We start from the raw sequence: 22,149 nt of genomic DNA, 5'->3' as shown, positions 1-22,149 counted from the left end.
CTTTCAATTTTTATTTTTCAGTGTTACAGTGGCATCCAATAAATGAAATACACTTTGTTTATGAGTAACACCACTGCATTGGTTTTGATGAAACACTTAGGCCTTAAATTAAATTTTTATCGCAGAAGACGTATTCGCTCATTGTGAAAAAAGTCATGGTTCACCAGACACAAAACCAAGCTCCTCTCATGACCATCTCCATCCCCAGACCTCAACCCCATTGAAAAACTGTGGAGGGGTAAAAGAGCGCGCAGGGGAGAGGACCCGGGTCGCTGGATGATTTAAAGAGATTCTGCAAAAAGGAATGATTGAATATATTTGTGTATATTCTCCCATCTTGTGAAACAGAAGATTAGGTGGTGTTTTGTTGGCAATGGGGAGTTGTACAAAAAATTGACACAAAGGGGTGCTAATTGTGACACACAGAGTACATATCTATATGTGTTTGTGTGTGTATGTATATGTAACTAAGATGGGCTGATCCAGATGCACCACATGGAGATGATGACCAGGGCGTAGCAGGAGATGAGCAGCAGATAGATGCGGAAGAGCAGAAAGTCCAAGACATATCCTACGTGGCACCATTGCTCTTGCAGCTCGTTCTCCTTCTGCATGGAAGTCAGGTGAGCACGAAGCTCGCTTAGGTGCTGACAGATCTGCTGGAGCTCAGCCATTGCGGCAGTGCCTGGTAAAGTAGATGTTTGGGTCACTTAACAGTCGGAAATTTGATACGCCTCCAATTTGGAGGTTAAAAAAAAAAAAAAAACATTAAATGTGTTCACCTTCATTGCTGATTGGGTTTTCGGCCGATGTCCTGCTTTCTGATTGGGCGAGCGGACCTGGCGCTTCTGAAGGTTTCTCCTGAATCACAGAGGGAGGCTGTGGCTCCTCTTGCGAGTGGTAACAGATGAGGTTGGCGATGTGTTTAAGGACCACCACCCTCACCCAGCGTGGGACTTCTTGGTATTTCATGGAGTTGTTGTGCAGAACGTTCGTAATGATGACGGTCTCCAGCAGACTGATCACCATTAGCGCAAGACACACTGAGAAGTAGATACCTGCATTGAAGAATACGTGTTGACTAGCAAGAAAGTGAGGGTGCAGTAGTGCTACTATGTATGAAGGAGTCGGGGCATCTTAGCGTATGTTATGTAATATATAATATAATGTATAATAAAAGTATAAAATAAAATTATTTATATATATATATATATATATATATATATATATATATATATATATAGTAATAATTCTTTGTTAATTTAATTTATTTACTTTATGAATATATATTTTCCATTAAATAATAATAAAAATAAAATGGTCAGAAATCCATCCATTATCCAATCTGCTTATCCTCACAAGGGTCGTGGGCGTGCTGCCTATCCCAGCTGTCTTCGGGCAGTAAGCGGGGTAGGGCTACACCCTAAACTGGTTGCCAGCCAATTGCAGGGCACACACAGAGACAAACAAACATCCGCACTCACAATCACACCTAGGGATAATTTAGAGTGTCCAATCAACCTAACATTCATGGTTTTTTTTTTTTTTTTGGAATGTGGGAGAAAACCCACACAGGCATGGGGAAAACATGCAAACTCCACACAGGAAGGCCGGGGTCGGATTCGAACCCACGACCTCTGCACTGTGAGGCGGACGTGCTAACCAGTGGATCACCATGCCGCCCTGGTCAGAAATTGAGATACACAATTTGGATATTCCACTGTAAATGGCTAAAAAGACTAATTTCAAGTGACCTATTGATACAATTACACATCGTGTAAAAATATAATTTGAATAACTACTGGTAGAGTTCTAAAAATATTCACTAGTGCAGCAGTTCATTTGTAAATGTATTCAATGACCTATGATGGGTGTTCCATTGGCAGTGCTGGGCAGCAGGTCGTTCATGATGAGCAGGAAGACGGTGTAGCCCAGGATAAGGGTCATCTTGAAGGAGGCCCGGTCCACGCTGTGGGGGGGCAGGTAGAATGACAGGATGTCAATGAGCATGAGGAAGGAGCTGGGGATGAGCAGGTTGACCACATAGAGCACAGGGCGTCGCTTTATCACCACCTGAACAAGGAAAAGGTGGCATGGTTTGAATGGGAAAATGATCCCAAAAATGTTTTCCTCATCGGATAGAGTACCAGTATCACTTGCCCAAAAAGTAATGATGTCCCATTCGTCAATCCCAAACTGCAGGATGGCGGTCTCCCCCAGTATGTCCACCAGTTCCCACTCTCCACTGGCTTCCAGGTAACGCTTCGAGTTCCCAGACATCTCTTTGAAGGTCAGCGCTGGGCTTACCCTCACATCACGTACTGGAGAACAAACAATTTTGAATGATTTGCTAGCCTACAACTGCATTCTGTGTTTTCTTACTGGTGTGCATGTAGGAGCCAAAGGTGAAAGTGCAATTCTGAACATCAAAAGGAAAACTGAAGATCTCCAGGTTGCAGGCTGAGACCAGACGAAGCATCCTGTCCCAGCGAATGTGACCTGTGTGGTTGACGTAGACGTATGGACAAGCTTGGGAGACGTCATCGTCCACACTGGATGGTAGAAGTGGGTGGGTAGGCAGAAAAACACATTTAGTTGATGAGGAGAGGCATGGTTGTACATGAGAGCGATATACACTCACAGGCCACTTCATTGGGTATGCTAGCAAAGTCAAATGAGATGCAAGAGCTGTATCTTAATCATCTTTATTTGTCAAGTAGGTTAAACATGCATGATATGCTTTGCCTGAAAAATACTCCACGAAATGATACACTTACAATGTATGCCATAAAGAAAGGAAAAAAGAAAGCACAATGCTGTTATGTTAATCCCAAAGTCGTGTGCAAAATGATGGCATTCAGAGTGATATTCAGCCATTGCAAATAAAAAAAAAAAATGTATATTTAACATTTTATTTCTTTATCTAGGAGGTGCAGCATATTCAAAATTGTTATAATAAATAGTTTTTGGTTGTAATAATGCACACAAAAGCAACGGCAACAACAAACAGCCTTCATTAGTAACCTAATTTTTGATACAGCTCTTGGATCATACTTTATTGTGCATGTGTACCTAAAGGTGTGATTTCCGAGTTTAAAAATATATATTTTTTATTGAATTATATTTATGTCGAATCACACAAAAATGTTACACATTATTATGATATGCAAGAATACTATAGGAACTCATGCAAAAGAGAACGTACAACTCATAGATTATGATATCTGGAGACCAGAGTTTGTTCACAGGGAGCGAAATCCTGGAGACTCCATCACACTTGTCAGGATCCCAAACTAGAAACTCATGATGCCAGTACTGCAATGAAGTAATCAGCGTCAAATCACTTCACTGTTATCATCTCTTCTTTAACAGATTTCTATTGTATTTCTGGAATGACAAGTGTAGGCTTAGAGAATTAAAGAATCAGAGAATAATAATAAATACTATATAGCCTACAAAATTATTACAACCTTTAATATTACATAGCTTGTATTTTTTTTTAAATAATTTTGATGTGGGTTATTATACTATGAGGCTCAGATAACGGACAGATTAAATAATAAATAAATAAAACAACGATTTGACCTCAGGATTTTGGATGGCTCATTCATACTGTTTCGGCAAAAACAAAGAGGCTACATACCAGTCTCAGCCACAGGAATGTTGTAAGAATCTGGGTTTTCTCATTCTTGAAAAAATACATAAATAAATTAAGTCCCAACATAAATATAAAGATCCTGTGGTTATGATGACATCTTCTTCAGTCATGTTGGTGGCTGATTCAAATTGTAATATAGTAAATGATGATGATGATGATGGTGATGATTGCAATATAAGATAACAAAAAACACCTACGATTTAGCTAATGAGTCAGGAAGACCATAACTGGCTCAATAACTAAATCGTAGGTGTCAAATTCAAGGCTCGGGGACCATATCCGGCCCACCAAATCATTTTACGTGGCCTGCGAAGGCAAATCATGTGCGTCAATTTGATGCTCCTTGTCTTCACTTTTAACACTGAGACATGAGATATTTCCCACATTTTTGTTACACATCCCTCCTTTAAAATAAATTGAAAAATAGTTAAAAAACAAATGATTATGTACTGGCTTCAAAACTAGTTAATATGTGAACTCACCACCCCGAGTACGGCATACAGTGTGAAGGAGATGTTGGTCACTGTGGGATTGCTGAAGTTTACGACCGGTCGAAAAGCTTGTAAGTCAAAAACAGCTTGCATGGACTCATGGGATGGACCGCTCTCGCCTTCTTTACATGACAGTTTGCCGTGACACTGTGATGCTAAAACTACAATGCATGAGTGGCAAAGAAGTGGAGAAGACAAGATGGGAATGTTCACTTCAAAAGTATATGGACAAGCTTTAACAACTGAACTGATGCAAAGTAAACGCAACCGTGCAGGCACAGAGTTCAGTTCCCACTCTGTGATGGTGTGAGTGTGAGTGGGAATGATTCTCTGTACCTTGTTATCGACTGGGCACCAGTCTAGGATGTTGTCTGCCTTTTGCCTCAAATAAGATGGGATGGGCTTCAGCCCGCCCGCTACACTCTAAAAACAGTTGGGTTAAGAATAACACAATTTTGGGGCAAAAATTGGACCAATCATCTAATTGGGTCAGTTTCACTCACATTGTTGTATTGTTTTGTACAAAACTAGCCATTTTGGGGTTGTTTTTGCGGAAGACAACCCAGAAAGTCGGGTCAAATTGACCCAAGTAGTGGATCGGTCCATTTCTGACCCAAAATTATGTGATTTTTAACCCAACTATTTTTAGAGTGAACCATCAACAGGTTAAGCGATGTAGAAAATAGATGGAGAAATGCCACATGACGATTGTCCAGAAATTTAGCACGTCAACATAGGCAAAATAAGATCAGCAGAGGTGGCAAAAGTAATCACACTCTGTACTCAAGTCGAAGTATAGATACTTGTGTTCGAAAAATAAAAAATAATTACTGGTAGCAAGACACACTGATAATATTATGCAGTAAAGATTACTTCCCACCACTGCAGTTCACACCAAGTTCTACTATCATTCACATAAAAGGCAAACAGATATATCTGTAGAGCGTGTAATACAAATCATTCAAGCAGAACAAGGAAAGAAGTGAATGCAAGTTATTACCTGTAATTAACAGTAGAGTTGTAATGAGGTGGATTTTTCGATGCAACCAACCCATGTTGGAAGTCTCTGCTTGCTCAGATATAATTTGAATATAATATAATTGAAATAAAGCTCCAAGCATGAAGCTGAGTTGACTGTTGAGGCAACACTGATTGCCAGCCAATAGGTGCACCCCCTTTTATAATTATTGTTGCATCACATTGGCTGATATTCAAAATCCCTGGAGATTACTGCAAGTCACTGGCAAAATCCTAATGTCCAAATGACAGATTTTAATTTGTTATAATCATTACCGGGAGGCAAATTTTAACTAGAAAATAAAGTTTGCCTTTTAGTAGCACAAAATGATGTACCGGTATGTCTAAAAGTTTCATTATCATCACAATGTAATTGTGATCACAAATAATAACCTTCGATGCTTATTAACACCAAGGGCATAACCTTCAAAGTAGCAATGTTACTAAACTGCAATATACTAATATAGTTATTGACTTTAATTGTTAAAAAAAAAAAAAAGAAACACATGACATCTTTGGCACAGTAGTTTGGCACAGTACACAGCAGTAGTTATGGAGATCGCACAACCAACCACACCTTGCGCTTGTTAACACCTTTAGTAATCATTCGACCATTTTATTTTTTAACACCTTCACTGGAGGGACTTGCAGGATGGTAAACTCTAAACTCCTACACATCAGTATGTTGTTGAACCATGGATTGATGTTTTAGTTGTGGTTTTGATCGAAACAAATATGCAACAATCTTGCTGCATTCAATTTTTGAATGCATTTTCCCTCATACTTAACCAAATCTTTTACCAAAACTTGTATAAAGACCATGGAGTAAAACAGACTGACACTTAAAACTGAACAAATACTTGAAAAACATAAAATGAATAATATATAAAACATAATCATTTTGATGATGATGATGTTGTTCCATCAATCTGTGCTCATTTGGGTCGCAGATTAGCTGCGTCTATCCCTGCTGACTTTGGGCCAGAGGCGGGGTACACCCTACCATCCAATCACAAGGCAACAGACCTTTCACCCTCACGTTCACACCTTTGGAAAATGTAGTCATTTTTATTACTACTATTATTATTATTATTATTATTATTATTATTATTATTATTATTATTATTATTATCGCGAAAGTCTGTGTTAAATTTCCATTCTTCCTCCAACAGTGGCCCACTGACAAGAAAATGCCCCCCTCCAATTGAAGACCTCACTTTTTTCATCAGGAAATTAAACTAGTTGATACGCTAATGGCTCTACATCGACGGTGCAGCTGTGCTTGAGCGTGAAAACAGGCACGACCTGATTTTCGTACAGGTGCAAGCCTCATTTTGTGGACTGCTCAGAGCTCAGGTAATGAATGACCAATCACGGCTGACCTGTTTTAGGAAACTGAGCCATGATTGGTTGTTATCTGAGCCCTGAGCAACTGTGATGTCATTTTCAGTTGACAAAAGTGACAAAATGGCCGCCCCCTGAGATGGCTAAAAAGGGGTGGATTCCACATATTCCACAAACGCAATATTAATCAGAATGCCGTGTTCAGACTAGTGGGCCTGCTGGGAACATATTCTTGAAAAAAATGTGTTTGGGTTGATTTCCTCTTTAAAATGATGGGAGGTGTATGCTAACTAACTCCTATTAAAAGCGAGCTTGCATGTGAATGGAAGACCCAGTTGTAAGAGGGTGCGCACACTTGTGCAATGACATTGTGTCAGTTGTTTCCTTTTGATGTTGGACAAAGTTTGGAAATGATTTATGTTTTTTTTTACATCACATACATGGTATTTGAACTGGGGTGTGCAGACTTTTAATATCCACTATATCTACAAGCATCTCTCTTAGTGCAAAATGATCTGATTGGTTAGTACGTGGTGCACTCAAAGTCACTAGTACTTAATTGGAACATTGATTCCAAAATAAAACATACACAAACACAATATTTGAACCCAGAGCAAATGTCTTCATTTCTCAATTCAGTTGATAGAATACATTAATGAACTTGCAGCATTACATAGCTGGTCAAGTTATTTTTCTTTTGGAAAAAAGTATGAAACACCAGAAAAAAACTAACAGGAAAAAAAAAACCAGATAATCAAGTGGAAAAATAATGCTGCTACAGTCAAGCATGACAATAAATTTAAACGTAAAATTACGGCACAACATGCCAAGTGTCATGATAGCTAAGAGTTGACCCATACGCCAATGATGCCGATGAAGCTGACACATAAGAAGAGGATGTAGATGGCGAACAGCAGGCGGTCTATGATGAAACCCACTTGGATCCACTCCTCTGTGCTCTGGCTGACGTCCAGCTCCTGTTCCACTTTCAACCGGATGACTCGGAGCTCTTTTCCCAGGCTCCTCAGCTCCTCCACGGCCCTGTCCTCGTCCAATGGCCCTTTTGGTCCGTTGGCCTCCCTCTCCCCTGCCCTCTCAGAGGAAGCGCTCATTTCTGTTACGGAGGAGACTTCATCTTTGACATTTGACCTCTCTTGTGTCTTCGGGTTACATCATACCTAGTGTGGCGGGATTTTGGATGATCTGCGCCACTTGTGTGGGCTTTGGAGGAAGCAGAACCAGGCGGCCCATTAAGTGAATGACAAACAGTCGGATCCAGCGAGGAACCTCCGAGTAGTGAGCAGAACTGTGCAGCAGGTTGGTAATGAGAATGGTCTCCAGAAGACTCACTACCATGAGACCCAGGCAAAGGGACAGGAACACATCTGGCATGACAACAGATGATGTGTAACATGTGTTGGGCAATTCCATTTAGAATTTGACACCACCCTGTCTGGCTCATAAACTTGTAAATCTGACTTGAATGTCAGTGCCTCACCAGCCATGAGCCTCACTTCACGTCACTGCATTAAAGATTCCTGTAAACCTACTTATGAGCGGTAAGGTGTTTCCAGTGATGGGCAGCAGGTCGTTCATAAGGAGCAGGAAGACGGTGTAGCCCAAGATGAGGGTCATCTTGAACAAGGAGCGGTCCACCTTCTGAGGAGGCAACAGGAAACTGAAGAGGTCCACTGTGATGAGGAAGCAGGTGGGGATCAGCAGGTTGACCACGTACAGCGTGGACCTGCGGCGCAGCGAAATCTGTTGAAAATGACATTTTGTCACTGTTTCACTTTTTATGGAGACAAAATAATAACATGCAACTTCTTCTGAATTCTCTGAGCAGCAGAGTGACTTCATCTATCAGCATGGATTTAATGACCGATCAAAAGTTTGCCCACCCCTGATGTTGGATTACAGCCTTTGGGACATAAACAATATGTAAAGGGAGTAAGTTGGTCCTTACAAAGAAGCGAAGCTCTTCATAACTGCCGTTACTCGAAGTTGGTAACTGCTGATGTAATGCTTTGATTCCAGTGAGCTCCCATTCTCCCATAGTTGCCATAAATTTTTGGGAATATCTAAAAATTTCCTCTGATGACACAGCCTGGTCAATCTGTATTTCGGGTACTGAAAGAAAAATGTTTTTGATTAATTTGAAACACAGAGTGTGGTCTTGCGGGCACCTTGTTGAAATGCCCAAAAGAATTTAAAGGTTAAGTCAAGCCAGATATTTTCATTACAATAATTTGTTCTATTCAGCCCCACTAGTCTAAACACAGTATTCTGATTCATACTGTGTTTGTGAAATATGAATGAAGCATCAAAATCCACCCGTTTTAATCAGTCATTACCTGAACCCTGAGCAACTGTGATTTCATTGTCGACAGCACGTGGCAAAATGGCCGTCCCCTGAGATGAACAAAATGGGTGGATTTTACTGCTTAACTCATATTCCACAAACGCAGTATTGATTAGAATACCGTGTTCAGACTAGTGGGGCTCTGCATAGAACATATTATTGTAAAGAACATTTTGGTGTTAATTTATTACGTCATATCAGTGCCCTGACTGTGAACAACAATATTGTTGTATTGTAATATTTTCTCTCTCTCTCTCCCTCTCTCTCTCTCTCTCTCTCTCTCTCTCTCTCTCTCCCTCTTGCTCTCTCTCTCTCGCTCTCTCTCTCTTTCTCTCTCTCGCTCTCTCTCTGTCTCTCTGTCTCTCTCTATATATATATATATATATATGTATACATATATATATATATACATATATATATATATATATATATATATGTATATATATATACCACGTACTAACCTCTCTCTATATAGAGATAGAGATAATATAGATAGAGATATAACAAGACAAGTAGGGGTCAGTAGTTAGTACTTACTATAATGCAGGTAGGCGTTAAAGCTTAAAGTGCAGTTCTGGACGTCAAATGGAAACGTGTAGATGTCAAGCCTGCAGGAGCTCACCACTCTGAGAGGCTGTAAATCGAACACGAAGCCGTCGTGATACACGTATGTGTACGGCGTAAATTGAACTGAGTTCATCTCCATACTGCAGGAAGCGGACATTTCCGAACATGTGAATTTCAATTGCAACGTGCTGATTTAAACTTCAATATTTTAAGGGTGCTTATTATTGTTGCTCCTTTGTTGTTGTAGTGACTTACAACTCATTGATGACAATATCGGGGACCCACAATACTTTTCTCGGGACTGTAATCCAATGGGCACCGCACTCGTTTGGGTCCCATCTTATGAACTCATTTTTCCATCTCTGCAACACAGAAGCACTGATAAAGAGGCATAGATAGTTGAACAAAGACACATTATGTAGAAAATAATTGCAGCCAATTGCAGAGTACGTTTGAACCGCAAAACTCAGAGCTGTGAGGCAGATATTCTAACCAGCAGTCCACTGAGCTGCCAGCAGATCAATCACTTTGAAAGAAAATAGAAAGTGATGACTCACCAACATTTGGATGATATATGTTGTCAGAATCTGACCCTTTTCATCCTGAAAGAAGAAGTCAGTATGCTTCATTTGAGAGGAGGATGCTATAAACTAAGAGAAGTTGTGACCTTGTTTACAATGAATGCCAGTCTCCCTTACCACCCCAAGAATGCCAACCAGGATGAAGCCAATATTGACATTTGTGGTGGTTGAAATGTTCATGACGGGTCGAATGGGGCTTAGGTCAAAGACGGGCCTGAGAGCCTCCAGCAGGGCGGGGCCATCCGGGCGCGAGCAGTTTGTCATGATGGAGCTGCATGACGCTAAACAAAGACCAAGGACCATCGGCAATTAGGTGAGCTGCCAAAAAGAATACCTTGGTCTACTTCCTAAAACAATAACTTCAAGTCTCGTTCCTTGCTCTCTAGAACAGAGTTACTTAAATGTTTTCAGGTACAAGGCGCACATATACAATCTCCACAAATACGCAGTAGTCATAATTAAGCACACTACTTCAGTTGTAGATTGCAAATTAATTACAGTCAAACCATTATAGTTTGACCATTGTTTGCATACTAATTTGTTGACTTTTGTTACCTTTATAGGAGTAGAATCACTTAAAGCCAAGTACGCAAATGGTAAGGTTTGTATCTTGTTTTTTCACATGTGTACTGGACTACTGGTGAACCACCAACTGCTCTTGAAAACAAATACCAAACAAAACGTATTTGCCCCTTCTTATTTGCATTAATCTATTTGCATTTTATTTTATTTGTAAAATAGTCACCCACAAAAATTTTAGATAATCTCAAAAGAATCTATAAGGAAAGTGTACATATTTTTTAACACTGTACTGTTTTACATATAAAACTGGATTGTACTGTATCAAAAAACTTCCTAGCATGGCAGACGTGCCAGAAATGCTTTGTCACAAAAAGTATTATTTTGCCATGGTTTTAGGGAGTTCAGTTTTGAAAATATGTTTCCCTAATGTTCATTAACTAAAAAAGTAATCCAAAAATATGTTTTCCCCTAGTAACAATACTTAACATCCATCCATAAGGAGTCTTACTACACTGGCCTTATTTAATGCCACTTTCAGTTTGCTGATGACATTTAAGCAGATGGCCTGTAGCATGAGTCAAAAAGTCAGAAACAAAAAGAATGTTTGAAAGCTAGGTGTGATCTGCATGTTCTTACCATGTGTAAAGAGAGAGACGAAGATGAAGAGAACCATAGAAGGCTTGACTTTCTGCGGGCAGCGCTAAAAACATCAACAGTGGGTCAAAAGCGGTTGTTAGGTTACGGTAAATCACGGTGGTGGTGTGGGATTGTGTGAAGCGCTCCCATTTAAGTGAATTACCCCCATAGCTGCACTCTTCAATTGTTTTCTTTTCTTTCTTTACTTTTAAATCAATTTTAAATATTCAATTTTATGAAAGAGAGTACATGGGGTAACTATAAATGATGCCATTCTGATACAGGACAAACCTTTAAGTCTGTTTTTAGTGTGGCTAAAAGGACATCAAACCCTTTAGTCAGCATTGCACATACTGATCTTTTGAGAGCAATATCTATTACAAGATTGTGTTTAAACAAAGTGTTGGACGGTGGAACTCCTCTCAGAGTATGTGTGCTGTAAGTGCAGGCACCTCCCCTACCTATGTCAAATACACACAATTTTAATTCTTTTAGAGCATTCATTTTGAGAAGGGCTGTATGCCACTCAAACCAACATTTTCCCATTACGCACCACAATTACATACATATTTGACCTAAAAACACATTTCAAATGTCCCAACAAATTTCATTCAACAATATAAAGTCTTTTTTTTTTTGTTTTGTTTTGAATTTTCAAGGCACAGAATTGAAATTGAAAAGAGTGACAATGTTAAAAAAAATTGAGCTATTTTGTCTTTATTTATTTATATACTTAAACATTAATTTATCGAGGTAAGGTATAGTTGAGGACAGATTCTTATTGTCAATGCCGACCTTGCAGCAGACAGAGGAAAATAAAGCAAAAATAAAAGCAAATACAAATATATTGACAATAAACTGATATAGTTACATAATACATTAGATCTTCCTAGTACATGGTGAATAAAAAGCTTCCAAACAGGTTAATTAAAAAAGACAGACTCATCTAACGTTCATAACCTTAACCGTGATTGGTTGTTACCCGAGCCCTGAACATGTGATGTCATTTTTTTGGAGTTGACAGAAAGTGGCAAAATGTATTTTTGAAGGTGTCAATTGTACATGAAAAATAATGAAGTTATCAAATTGATTAAAGACAAAATATTTTTTTTTTTGCTGCTGAAAATTGCAAAATTAGTAAAGTATCCCTTTAAATGGGAGCCAATGTCACAGTGACTACTGTAAGACAAATAACTACGGTAGATTGAAATGAAGAGCAGTCAAACTATTAGATATTTCTCCAAATAATTTTATTTTTTAACATTGTGTACTTTCACATATCTAATCAGCACTAATTGTATATGAGGGATCATTTAAGAATTACTCTACAAAGTAACACAATTAATCAATTAAGCATGTCAAAAAGGATCTATCAATCCCACTAAATGGAATAAAAAGTCATCTACTGGCTATAAGATTTGACCCAGATGATCTTGATGGTGATGAAGCTGACACATAGGAAGAGGAAGTAGATGCCAAACAGCAGGCGGTCTATGACAAAACCCACCTGGATCCACTCCTTTGAGCTCTGGGTGCTCCCCAGCTGCTGCTCCACCTGCAGGCGGAGGAGCTTCAAGTCCCCACCAAGGCTCCTCAGCTCCCGCAGGGCCCTGTCCTCCACTGCTGGCGCTTTCTCCTCGTGATGGTCGTCATCACATCCATGCTGTGCGGACATGCCGCTGCCTCTTGTGTCTGTATGTTAAGAGATATTCACTATATGGGGTGCCTCAGAAAGGTTCCAGGACTGGTGTCACAAAAGATACATTTCTAATCCTAACCCTGACACCGGTCCCGAAAACCTGCTGACCCACCTCGCATATCAAATCTAAAACTGTAAGACTGTGATATTTTAATATGAATGTATCAATCAGCACTGATGTCTGTATACCTGCATCTTTGACGTCTTCCCAAGGCAGACCGACAAGACGACCCAGAAAGTGCAGAACAAGCACGCGGATCCAGCGAGGAACAGGAGTGACATTTTGGGAGCTGAGCAGCAAGTTGGTAATGAGAATTGTCTCCAGGAGACTGGCCACCATTAGAGCCAGACACAAAGAGAAGAATATATCTGGCATGGAAGACAGTGGGTAAGTCATACACACATTCACTTCTAGATTGAGTGGTCAAGAATTCAATAAACAATTGTAACTCCCGCAAAGAAATCTATGTAAAGTTGCTTCTTGCGGTAAAACGTGTTTGCTTGAAATTTGAAATGCGACAACATGGAAATCCGTACGTGTTTGCCCTTTGCTCTTTATAGATCATGCAAATGATCAATGATGCCAATGTAGCATTTCACCACACTTGCTGCACCTCAGGCATTTGTTTATAAAATCACTGGGTGCATGTGCTATTATTGACGCAGTGTCACAGACTACTTGGAAATCTGAACGTGACCATGCATTTATTTGACCATGATAGTTTAAAATTGCAAACCCGTGACAGAGGTCCACGGGTCACGGGTGAGCTGGATCTCAGATGATGGTTATGATTGTTTATAGGTTTATTCATTTAGTGTTTTAACAAACATTCATGCTAGAGCTGTGCTAGCTAGCCTATGAACTGATGAAGCCTGTTCAAGTGAGAGGTCAAACGTTTTCTAAGACAACCAGAAAAGTCTACTTACGCTTTGTGGAAATGTACTGCCTTGTGGAAAGTGGACAATAGTAATTATAGTAATTACCAGTACTTAGTGACACTACCTGCTATTTTCTTTCCTGAGCATAAAATGATGACATTTTTTTTTTTGAGATGACACTCTAGAGATCTGAGGCTCTATTTTCGTGACCGACGCAAATCCAGTGTAGAAAGTGGCGTAAATCTGCGTGAAGGTGTGTTAGACAGGTGTTGGTAATTTCCGGCTGGCATATTAAGAAAAAAAAGGGTGGTTTGCGCTCTAGTGGCTGTGAACACAGCCAACTGCATTCACTGCCAATCAAAGAAGTTTCTCTCATTCCCTTTAAAGAAGGTACACTAGATACATCACGCATGGAGACATCTCTGTGCAGAAAGGATGTCAGCGCGTGACCAATGTAACCCCTCATGCCACCCCCTAAAGTCAATCAATTCTCTTTTATTCACACAGTGAAATAACACTTGCTAAATTCTAAGACTGATAATAAGCATACATGTAAAAAAACAAAAATGTAATTCTAAAGACCGTTGACTTGTCCTTGTTTTTAGTAAAGACAAATAGCACTGTGTTGTGTAAAAACATAACATAAAGAATGACATATCCATCAAATGTCCATCATATATGATATGATTGAGACATGATGAACTACTAAGTAGAGTAGGTCCTCACTATATACATAAAAGGGAACCGATCACGAGTGTGGCACTTACTGATGATGGGGATGGTGTTTCCTGTGATAGGCAGCAGGTCATTCATGATGAGCAGGAAGACGGTGTAGCCCAGGATGAGGGTCATCTTGAAGGAGGAGCGGTCCGCGCTTTGTGGCGGTAGTAGGAAACTAAAAAGGTCCACGGTGATAAGGAAACTGCTAGGGAGCAGCAGGTTCACCACGTACAGCGTGGACCGGCGTCGCAGCCGGATCTAGCAAAACAATCGAAAACACCCGCCAGTGTTTTGCTTCCTTAGGACGAGGACGTTCTAAGTATTGTGATACTCAGATTTGATTCATTTGCATGCAATATAATCAGGACATACGTGAAACTGGAGCTCGTCCACGTAGGTATGCTCTTGTTGATGATTAAGCTTTACGGCGGTGATGTTCAGCAGCTCCCACTCCCCTAGAGTGGTCATCACTCTCTTGGATTTCGCTGTGATGAAATCGTCAGACATCGATAGGGACACCTTCATGTCACTTGCTGATCAAAGAGAAAACATGTTTAGTTGTAAAGGCCAGAAACTGCACCATTTTATAATAAACTGTATCATAGAAAATGCCAACATTTGGGTCATTTTTTATTCAGATATGCATGTGTCAAACAATCAACTGTGATCTTTCATAGTAGTGTCCTCTCTTAGACTTTCTCACCACTCCCTCTATTAATGTTGTTGATTGGAGTTTATTCTTACTGAGCTTTATAGAACATTTTGATACTTATGAAGTAGTACAATTAGGAATTGTACCAACATTTTCTGGAAAAAGACAGCTCAAAAGTTTTGTGAAAACCATGTGACGTGCAATCCAGCCTGCCGCATCACTTTCTGTGGCCCACTAGTACAAATACTCCAACCAAATCCCTTCTTAACATAAATTAAACAATAGTTACCGGTATATACTTACTTACTGTATTTGTACGCAACAATTTTCCATCACTCCTGATTTCATATTTAATTTATTGTTAACAATATATCAAAATCAGTTGCAAGGGCAATTGTGTATGTCATCAAATGATAAGATGACATTACATATTTATATATTACATACATTTACAAAGGTCATCCCTTTGAGGGAAACCATAACCACGATCAGGACCACAACTTAAATACATTTATAACCCCTGATCTGGTACCGCAGTTGTTGTTAGTTAGCTGTCAAGTTAATGTAAATATGTGCAGTTTACCTACGCTAAAGAGATTAATTCATCCACAGACAATTTTATCAGGATTTTATTCAGTGACCAAGCAACGTTTTTCTTTTGTATCTTTTTATTTTATATTTTCAGCCGTATTTTGGCGCCTCCTAGAGTTCACGGCGCTCCTAGCATTTGCTTATCTCGTCTAATTTGCGAGCCGGCCGTATGTGATTTAACACTACACATTCCTGAACACAATATTCTACGTATGCTATGAACTGGTTCCTCTCTAATTAGCTGTAGTAATATTTGCAGTAAATCTAGTTCATGGCATCAACCATCCAATGCGATTCTATCGTTTCTTTGACAGAGGAAACGCTCATATTAACAACTGAATTTGATTTAATGACGAGCACCCGGAGCACTCTCGAAGTCCCATTTATCATTCGGCAATGCTGAGCAGTGAGCACTAAAAATCCATTGAGAATAGTAAAAAGAACACTTGAATTGTCACTTGCAGCAGTGAACACTAATCACATCTAAATGAGTTCCTTATTTTCCCAGTATACGGTTCAAAGTCAAAGATCAAGTCTAGTAAAATCGGTTACCCAAGTTAATGAAGGAACCAAAGGTAAGAGTGCAGTCCTGTATGTCAAAGGGGAAAGTGTAGATGTCGAGGTTACACGAACTGACAACTCTGGCTGGTTTTGCGTCATGCATTTTTCCATTGCTGCGCAGTTTCACATAAGGAACAAATGGAGCTTTGTCTTGATCCATACTGCAACACACAGATACACACTTGAAAATGGACAAAATTATGTTTAACATTCATAATTTCTCCAGAAAGCAAAGGAGATGTTTACTGTATATGTTACAGAACAGTGCAATTTTCTTACACCACCACTGATTTTATTCAGTTTAAAATACATTGTTCACAGTAGTCATTTGGTCACATTAAAATGAGTAAATATTATTTTTAAATATAGAGGCTTTGGCAATGCTCCGCTGGTTTATTGTTGCCTGAATTTTTATTTTTATTTTTTGAATATGTAATTGGGCCACACTGAAAAGAAAAACATAATACAATGAGAATATAGTCATATAGAAAATAGTTATGTTCCTGAAAGAACTATACACATGCTGGTATTTATTCTTTATATTTAAGGTTTTCCTCTTTTGAAAAGCACAATTTTACTGTGTTAATATATCCAATATTTTTCCCAATATAATGGTGTTATTCTTGTAAAAACAAAAAACAAAAACAAAAAAAAACCTTCATTCTACTTCTGTTGCTTTTTTTCATACTAGTACTATTGTTTGTTTTTCAGTGTGGTAATTTTATGCCTTAATCGTGTATACAGTATTTAAGATTACAATTGACCTGGTTTAACAAAGTTCATACAATTTTTCCCCCCAAGGCTTATGTTTTATGTGCTTTTAGTTTTCTAGTTAAGACACTGAGAAACAATTACATTTGGAATTAAAGCAATTCTAAAATAACACATCTAACGATGGTCCAAGACTGTTGAAAAGTGCTGCATGTTTACTGATATAAATACGTGCCTGAATCAAAGACATTCACAGATTAAGCTTTGAAACTCACAATTCACGGATGACAAGATCCGGAATCCAAAACTTATTTCTGGGAAGACTAATCTCGTCGGTGCCACACTGGGCTGGGTCCCAAGTGACAAATTCATTCTGCCACCGCTGATGCAACATGGATACAAATGCAAATGGAAAAGTGATAACATCACACATCATTGTAGTTCCACCATAAAACAACAAGGATGCATTACTTACAAAATGTTGCCAAAGATAAGTCGTCAGGAGTTGAGCTTTCTCGTTCTGAAGAACACACGCTTCAATTATGTCAGAGTTATATTCATTTATTATTAATATAGCAACAAATACAACTCTTCACTTTCAGATTTGATGTCGCTCATTGTACTGAATTAAAGGTAAATGCCCCTTAATTTTTGGTCCAGTTATCGCCATATTTACCCATCCATCCAGGTAGTCTGCCTATAGTGACAACCTTCGGAGTTGTCCATTCAATAACTCCAAAATGCAACGTCATTGCAACACAAACGATAGCTATGTTCACTCTCTGTAAGGTAGCCGGAGAGCTAAAACTTGAATTTCAGCAACACAATTTGTGGTCTGACCAGTTAATGTGCGTTTGGACTGAGGCAGTTCATCCAGCAGCTGTTTGTCCGTGATCGTCATTTCTCAGGACTGCCTGGTGAACCTTGGCCAGTACCAAAGTGGATTAGCCAGGAGATTAAACCCAACCATGATGGAAAGGCCAGAACTGAAATTAAATCAAACTGCTAGCTAATAACATAATTTTAGCTTTAATGCACTAACATTAGCTTCGTTGTCAAGCACGATATGTTAGAGTCTAACATAATGGGTCTAACAGTTAGACCCATTTTGCTGTATAAAAAATGAATGTACTTGTTACGGCAGTCATATGCCAGAAAGAGGACTTATGAATGCATTTTAGTATCGTAGTTTGCTATGGTGAAGACAAAAAAGCTAACTTTGGAACTTCCTGACAGCAAATGTTCTCTTCTGTGGGCATTGTTTGTCAATTTCCAAATGTAGACATATAAATAAGAGCAGCAACATGACCATCAATTTAAAAAAAAAAAGAGAATTACACACCAAAAGACGTTCATTTACGCAGGTTTTTTTTCCTCCCTAATCAGAAACCTCCTGCAAACGTCTTCAGGGTCTCTGTGGTGCTTCATGCACTTCAAATTCATGATCAGACTCTGGACATACGGTTTCACAATATGTTCTTCAATCTTTATTACTAATTTACTGTTTTGTGGGTGGTGGGCGTAGCAGCTGGCTTTAAGATGACATCATGCATGAAAGAGAGAGGCGTGGGTTTAGTGAGCCAGGCGAAAAATAGACACCAAAATAATATTTCATATTTCATAACAAATTAAGCTTTTGTGAGAAATCACATTTTTAAAATAGGCACGATCTCATCTACAGAACTGTAATGTACATGAACATAATGTGTCAAGAGCTTATGCTAGTTTATACAATAAATTCATGTTGTTTCAAGACATGTACTATAATTTGTAACATTTACACTACTGTAATCAACTAATATCATATTCTTAAATACAAATCTCACTGTAATTATTCAACAGGCTTCAAAGTTAGCCTGCATAACACATACTGACTGTATATAGCCCAGCTGGTGGCTCTAGCTCCCTGAACAACATAAATGGAATAGAAACATCATCAACATATTGAGGTGAACATACCACTCCTAATATTCCATAGACGAGGAAGTGTAAACTGACGTTGGTGGGGGTTGACATGTTTGTGACTGGCCGAATGGCGCCCATCTTAAAGATCGGCTTCAGGGCCTCCAGCAGCGCCAGCTGGTTTGGTTCGGAGCAGTTTACCTTGATGGCACTGCATGGAGCTGATAGGTCAGAAACAACAGGTCTTGAATTAAATTGGATGTAATTTACGAGAAAAAAAAACAACCCTAATCTAAAATTCAGCTCACCACACATTCACATATGTTCACTATCTCTCTACTACTATGTCTGTCTGATCGGTTCTGTCCTTTCGAGTGTTGACAAACAAACATACCTGCAATAAAAACCAGCAGCATAATCAGCACGTTCCTCATTAAGAGAAGGACTCGCTAGAATTCAAGTGGAATCAGTTACAAGTTGATCAAAACATAGATGTACAAATGGAAAGCAAACTTTACCTTAGGTGAAGGATTCTTGAAGGTCATGATGTCAAATCTTTTTCCAATGTGTACCTAATCAGTAGTACAGTATCCCTTTATCATATTATTAGAATATAACTGTCAGTTGTGATAGTATAATAAAAATAACTTACCTATCAGACTTGAGTCCTCCTTATTGGCCTGCTTGTACATACAGTACTGTACATATAGTGGTACTGCACCTGAAGCATGAAGCTGAGAGTTTAAAACAGGCAAATAATGTGGTTAAAGAAAAACTCTGCAAGACAGGGCAGCCACTTTCTTCATATAGGTATGTATTCAAAAACAAAATAAACCACAGCTCCAGTGCACGCGCGCATGTGTCTCTGTGTGTGACGTCGAGTGTCACACCTGCTGGTTACAAACAAATAAATTGTTGACGCCTATGAACAAGATTTTTTTCTCAATACGTTTTTGTTCAAAATGAATAGGTTGTGTGTCAATATACTATGAAAACTAGCTCACCAACAAACACAAAAATAGTAATTGAAAAGTTCAAAGCAGTTAATATTGAATAACGAAATAACTGGCCCTGCTGGAATAAATACAGATTTCTGAATCTGATGTCTATTTTATCTGATAATATATATTTTAGTTATTGAAAGGCCTGTTTGATTTTTTTACATTTGTAACAGAAAATTATTGAGTAGTAGAGCCTTAAAACTACTTTGCTTAAAGTGGAAGTCAACCCCAAACATTATTTACAATAATATGTTCTATGCAGCCTCACTAGTGTAAGCTTGGTGTTCTGAATAATATTGTGTTTGTGGAATATAAGTTAAGTAGTAAAACACACCAATTTTTGTCCATCTCAGGGGGCGGCCATTTTGTGAATTGCAGTCAACTGAAAATGACATCAGAGTTGGTCAGGGCTCAGGTAACGACCAATCATGGCTCAGCTTCAAAAAACAGGTGAGTCATGATTGGTCGTTACCTGAGCCCTGAGCAGTTGTGATGTCATTTTCAGTCGACACGAGTGACAAAATGGCCAACCGCTGAGATGGATAAAAACGGGTGAATTTCGCAGCTTAAATCATATTCCACAAATACGATATTAATCAGAATGCTGTGTTTAGACTAGTGGAGGCACAACAAAATTTTGAGGTTAACTTCCACTTAAAGCACCATATTTTTTTTAAATGAGTCACACAGTCCTGCACATTTACATTTGGTAACATCAACAACAGCTCAAATTGTATTCCAGATGTGACTCGTTGCATGTGCAATGTGCATCTGTTGCATGTCACCGCACTAGTTTGCAATGGTTTGAATGTTGGGACAAATTTTGTGCCTTTCCAAAAAAACTGATTGTTGTAATTACATCAAAATTCTTAATGTATTTCCATCCATCCATTATCCAAACCGCTTATCCTAACAAGGGTCGTGGGCGTGCTAAGATAAGATAAGATAAGAAGGCCTTTATTGATCCCACAGTGGGGAAATTTTCAGTGTTACAGCAGCAAAGATATAGGTCACACAGGCTGGAGCCTATCCCAGCTATCTTCGGGCAGTAGGCGGGGGACACCCTGAATTGGTTGCTTAATGTATTTATTTTTATATTTCACCCTGACAGATTACATTAATTATCGTGGTGTGCTGTTTTTGCATGTTATTTTAACAGATGTCAATTTCTGCATACATACATATATACACACATACATACACACATACAGTACCTACATCAGGGGCAGAGCCAGAACGTGACCAATGGGTGGGCCTGGAAAACTCAGGGTGGGCCTGAATATTTCCCTCACTGAGCACAATCCTCCTGTCCCGACATATCGTATATTCAAATAAAATGACAAACTGAAACACAAACAAACACAATGAAAAACAAATTCAAAAATAATTCCACGATAATTTACAAAAACGATAAACTTTTTTTTTTTTTTTTCATGAATCTCACTGGGTGGGCAGTCTCTCAATCTGGGTGGGCCTGTGCACACCCAGGCCCACCCATGGCTCCGCCCCTGACCTACATACATATCTGATGTGCAGTAGCTCCCCTGCAGCAGTCCTGCAGTCTTGTAAATAATGAGCAATTCAACCGTGAAATGTTGAACAATGTTTACGCCGAGGGGGTTGTGATTATCACAACATGTTTCAGGACCTCAATTAGTAGTATCTTTAATAGCATTTTGCATATTAAGAGTTATTAACTTGTGTTGTTTGTCTCATGAGAGAGTGGCAACAGTGCTGAATGTCATTATATATTTCAGAACATACAAATAGCCACACCGTACTCAACTGTACATCATGTGTCAGACATGGACTTATCTTGATTGTTTTGTTTTAGGTAAATTTCTACCAGAGTTATTTCTGTGAATTAATTAACCCTTATATTTACCTACTTACACACTTCTAAACGTATATCACCTTGCACAGAAATATTTAAAATGAACTATTGTGATAACAAAAATGAAGAACTTTAAAACTGTACTCTAACTGAAAAAAGTAAATAAATTGATATTTAACTGTATTCATATATTATTATATTTTGCTATTTATTTTTTATTTTTAAATATTTTTTTATTTTTGGATTTATTTTTACTTTTATTCTGTATTATATATTTTTGTTGTTCTTCTTATTTCCACATACATTTTTAATTAATTTTTTTCAATTCTATTCTATTTATTTTTTATTTTTGCAGTTTAGGTCCTGCAGTGCAGAAGGAAATGTTATTCAAATAAGGGGGCGATCCTAAGTGTGTCTTGGG

At 38.7% G+C, this 22,149-nt stretch overlaps 3 protein-coding genes across 3 annotated transcripts; all 3 read right to left on the bottom strand.

Moving 5' to 3' along the window:
* Nucleotides 1-467: 467 nt before the first annotated feature.
* On the bottom strand, nucleotides 468-4,242 carry LOC147138293 (5-hydroxytryptamine receptor 3A-like). The gene is made up of 6 exons (XM_086047574.1): nucleotides 4,160-4,242; nucleotides 2,383-2,552; nucleotides 2,161-2,321; nucleotides 1,863-2,073; nucleotides 783-1,058; nucleotides 468-685 (listed from the first exon to the last, which is right to left on the bottom strand). Exons 1-6 carry the CDS (start codon nucleotides 4,240-4,242, stop codon nucleotides 468-470), a joined length of 1,119 nt encoding a protein of 372 aa, XP_085903700.1.
* Nucleotides 4,243-7,352: 3,110 nt separating this feature from the next.
* On the bottom strand, nucleotides 7,353-11,347 carry LOC147138292 (5-hydroxytryptamine receptor 3A-like). The gene is made up of 10 exons (XM_086047573.1): nucleotides 11,342-11,347; nucleotides 11,179-11,242; nucleotides 10,138-10,301; nucleotides 9,997-10,041; nucleotides 9,695-9,801; nucleotides 9,410-9,579; nucleotides 8,477-8,640; nucleotides 8,061-8,271; nucleotides 7,689-7,895; nucleotides 7,353-7,624 (listed from the first exon to the last, which is right to left on the bottom strand). Exons 1-10 carry the CDS (start codon nucleotides 11,345-11,347, stop codon nucleotides 7,353-7,355), a joined length of 1,410 nt encoding a protein of 469 aa, XP_085903699.1.
* A 1,233-nt stretch (nucleotides 11,348-12,580) lies between these two features.
* LOC147138291 (5-hydroxytryptamine receptor 3C-like) lies at nucleotides 12,581-19,438 on the bottom strand. Its single transcript, XM_086047570.1, has 10 exons — nucleotides 19,412-19,438; nucleotides 19,288-19,342; nucleotides 18,951-19,114; nucleotides 17,467-17,511; nucleotides 17,267-17,373; nucleotides 16,272-16,441; nucleotides 14,849-15,009; nucleotides 14,524-14,734; nucleotides 13,067-13,246; nucleotides 12,581-12,870 (listed from the first exon to the last, which is right to left on the bottom strand). Exons 1-10 carry the CDS (start codon nucleotides 19,436-19,438, stop codon nucleotides 12,581-12,583), a joined length of 1,410 nt encoding a protein of 469 aa, XP_085903696.1.
* Nucleotides 19,439-22,149: the final 2,711 nt, after the last annotated feature.

Source organism: Filicampus tigris, chromosome 12 (genome assembly GCF_054856515.1).
Source record: "Filicampus tigris isolate MCC_2025a chromosome 12, RoL_Ftig_1.0, whole genome shotgun sequence".
Classification (NCBI taxonomy): domain Eukaryota; kingdom Metazoa; phylum Chordata; class Actinopteri; order Syngnathiformes; family Syngnathidae; genus Filicampus; species Filicampus tigris.
This window is presented reverse-complemented; position numbering and strand designations above follow the sequence as displayed.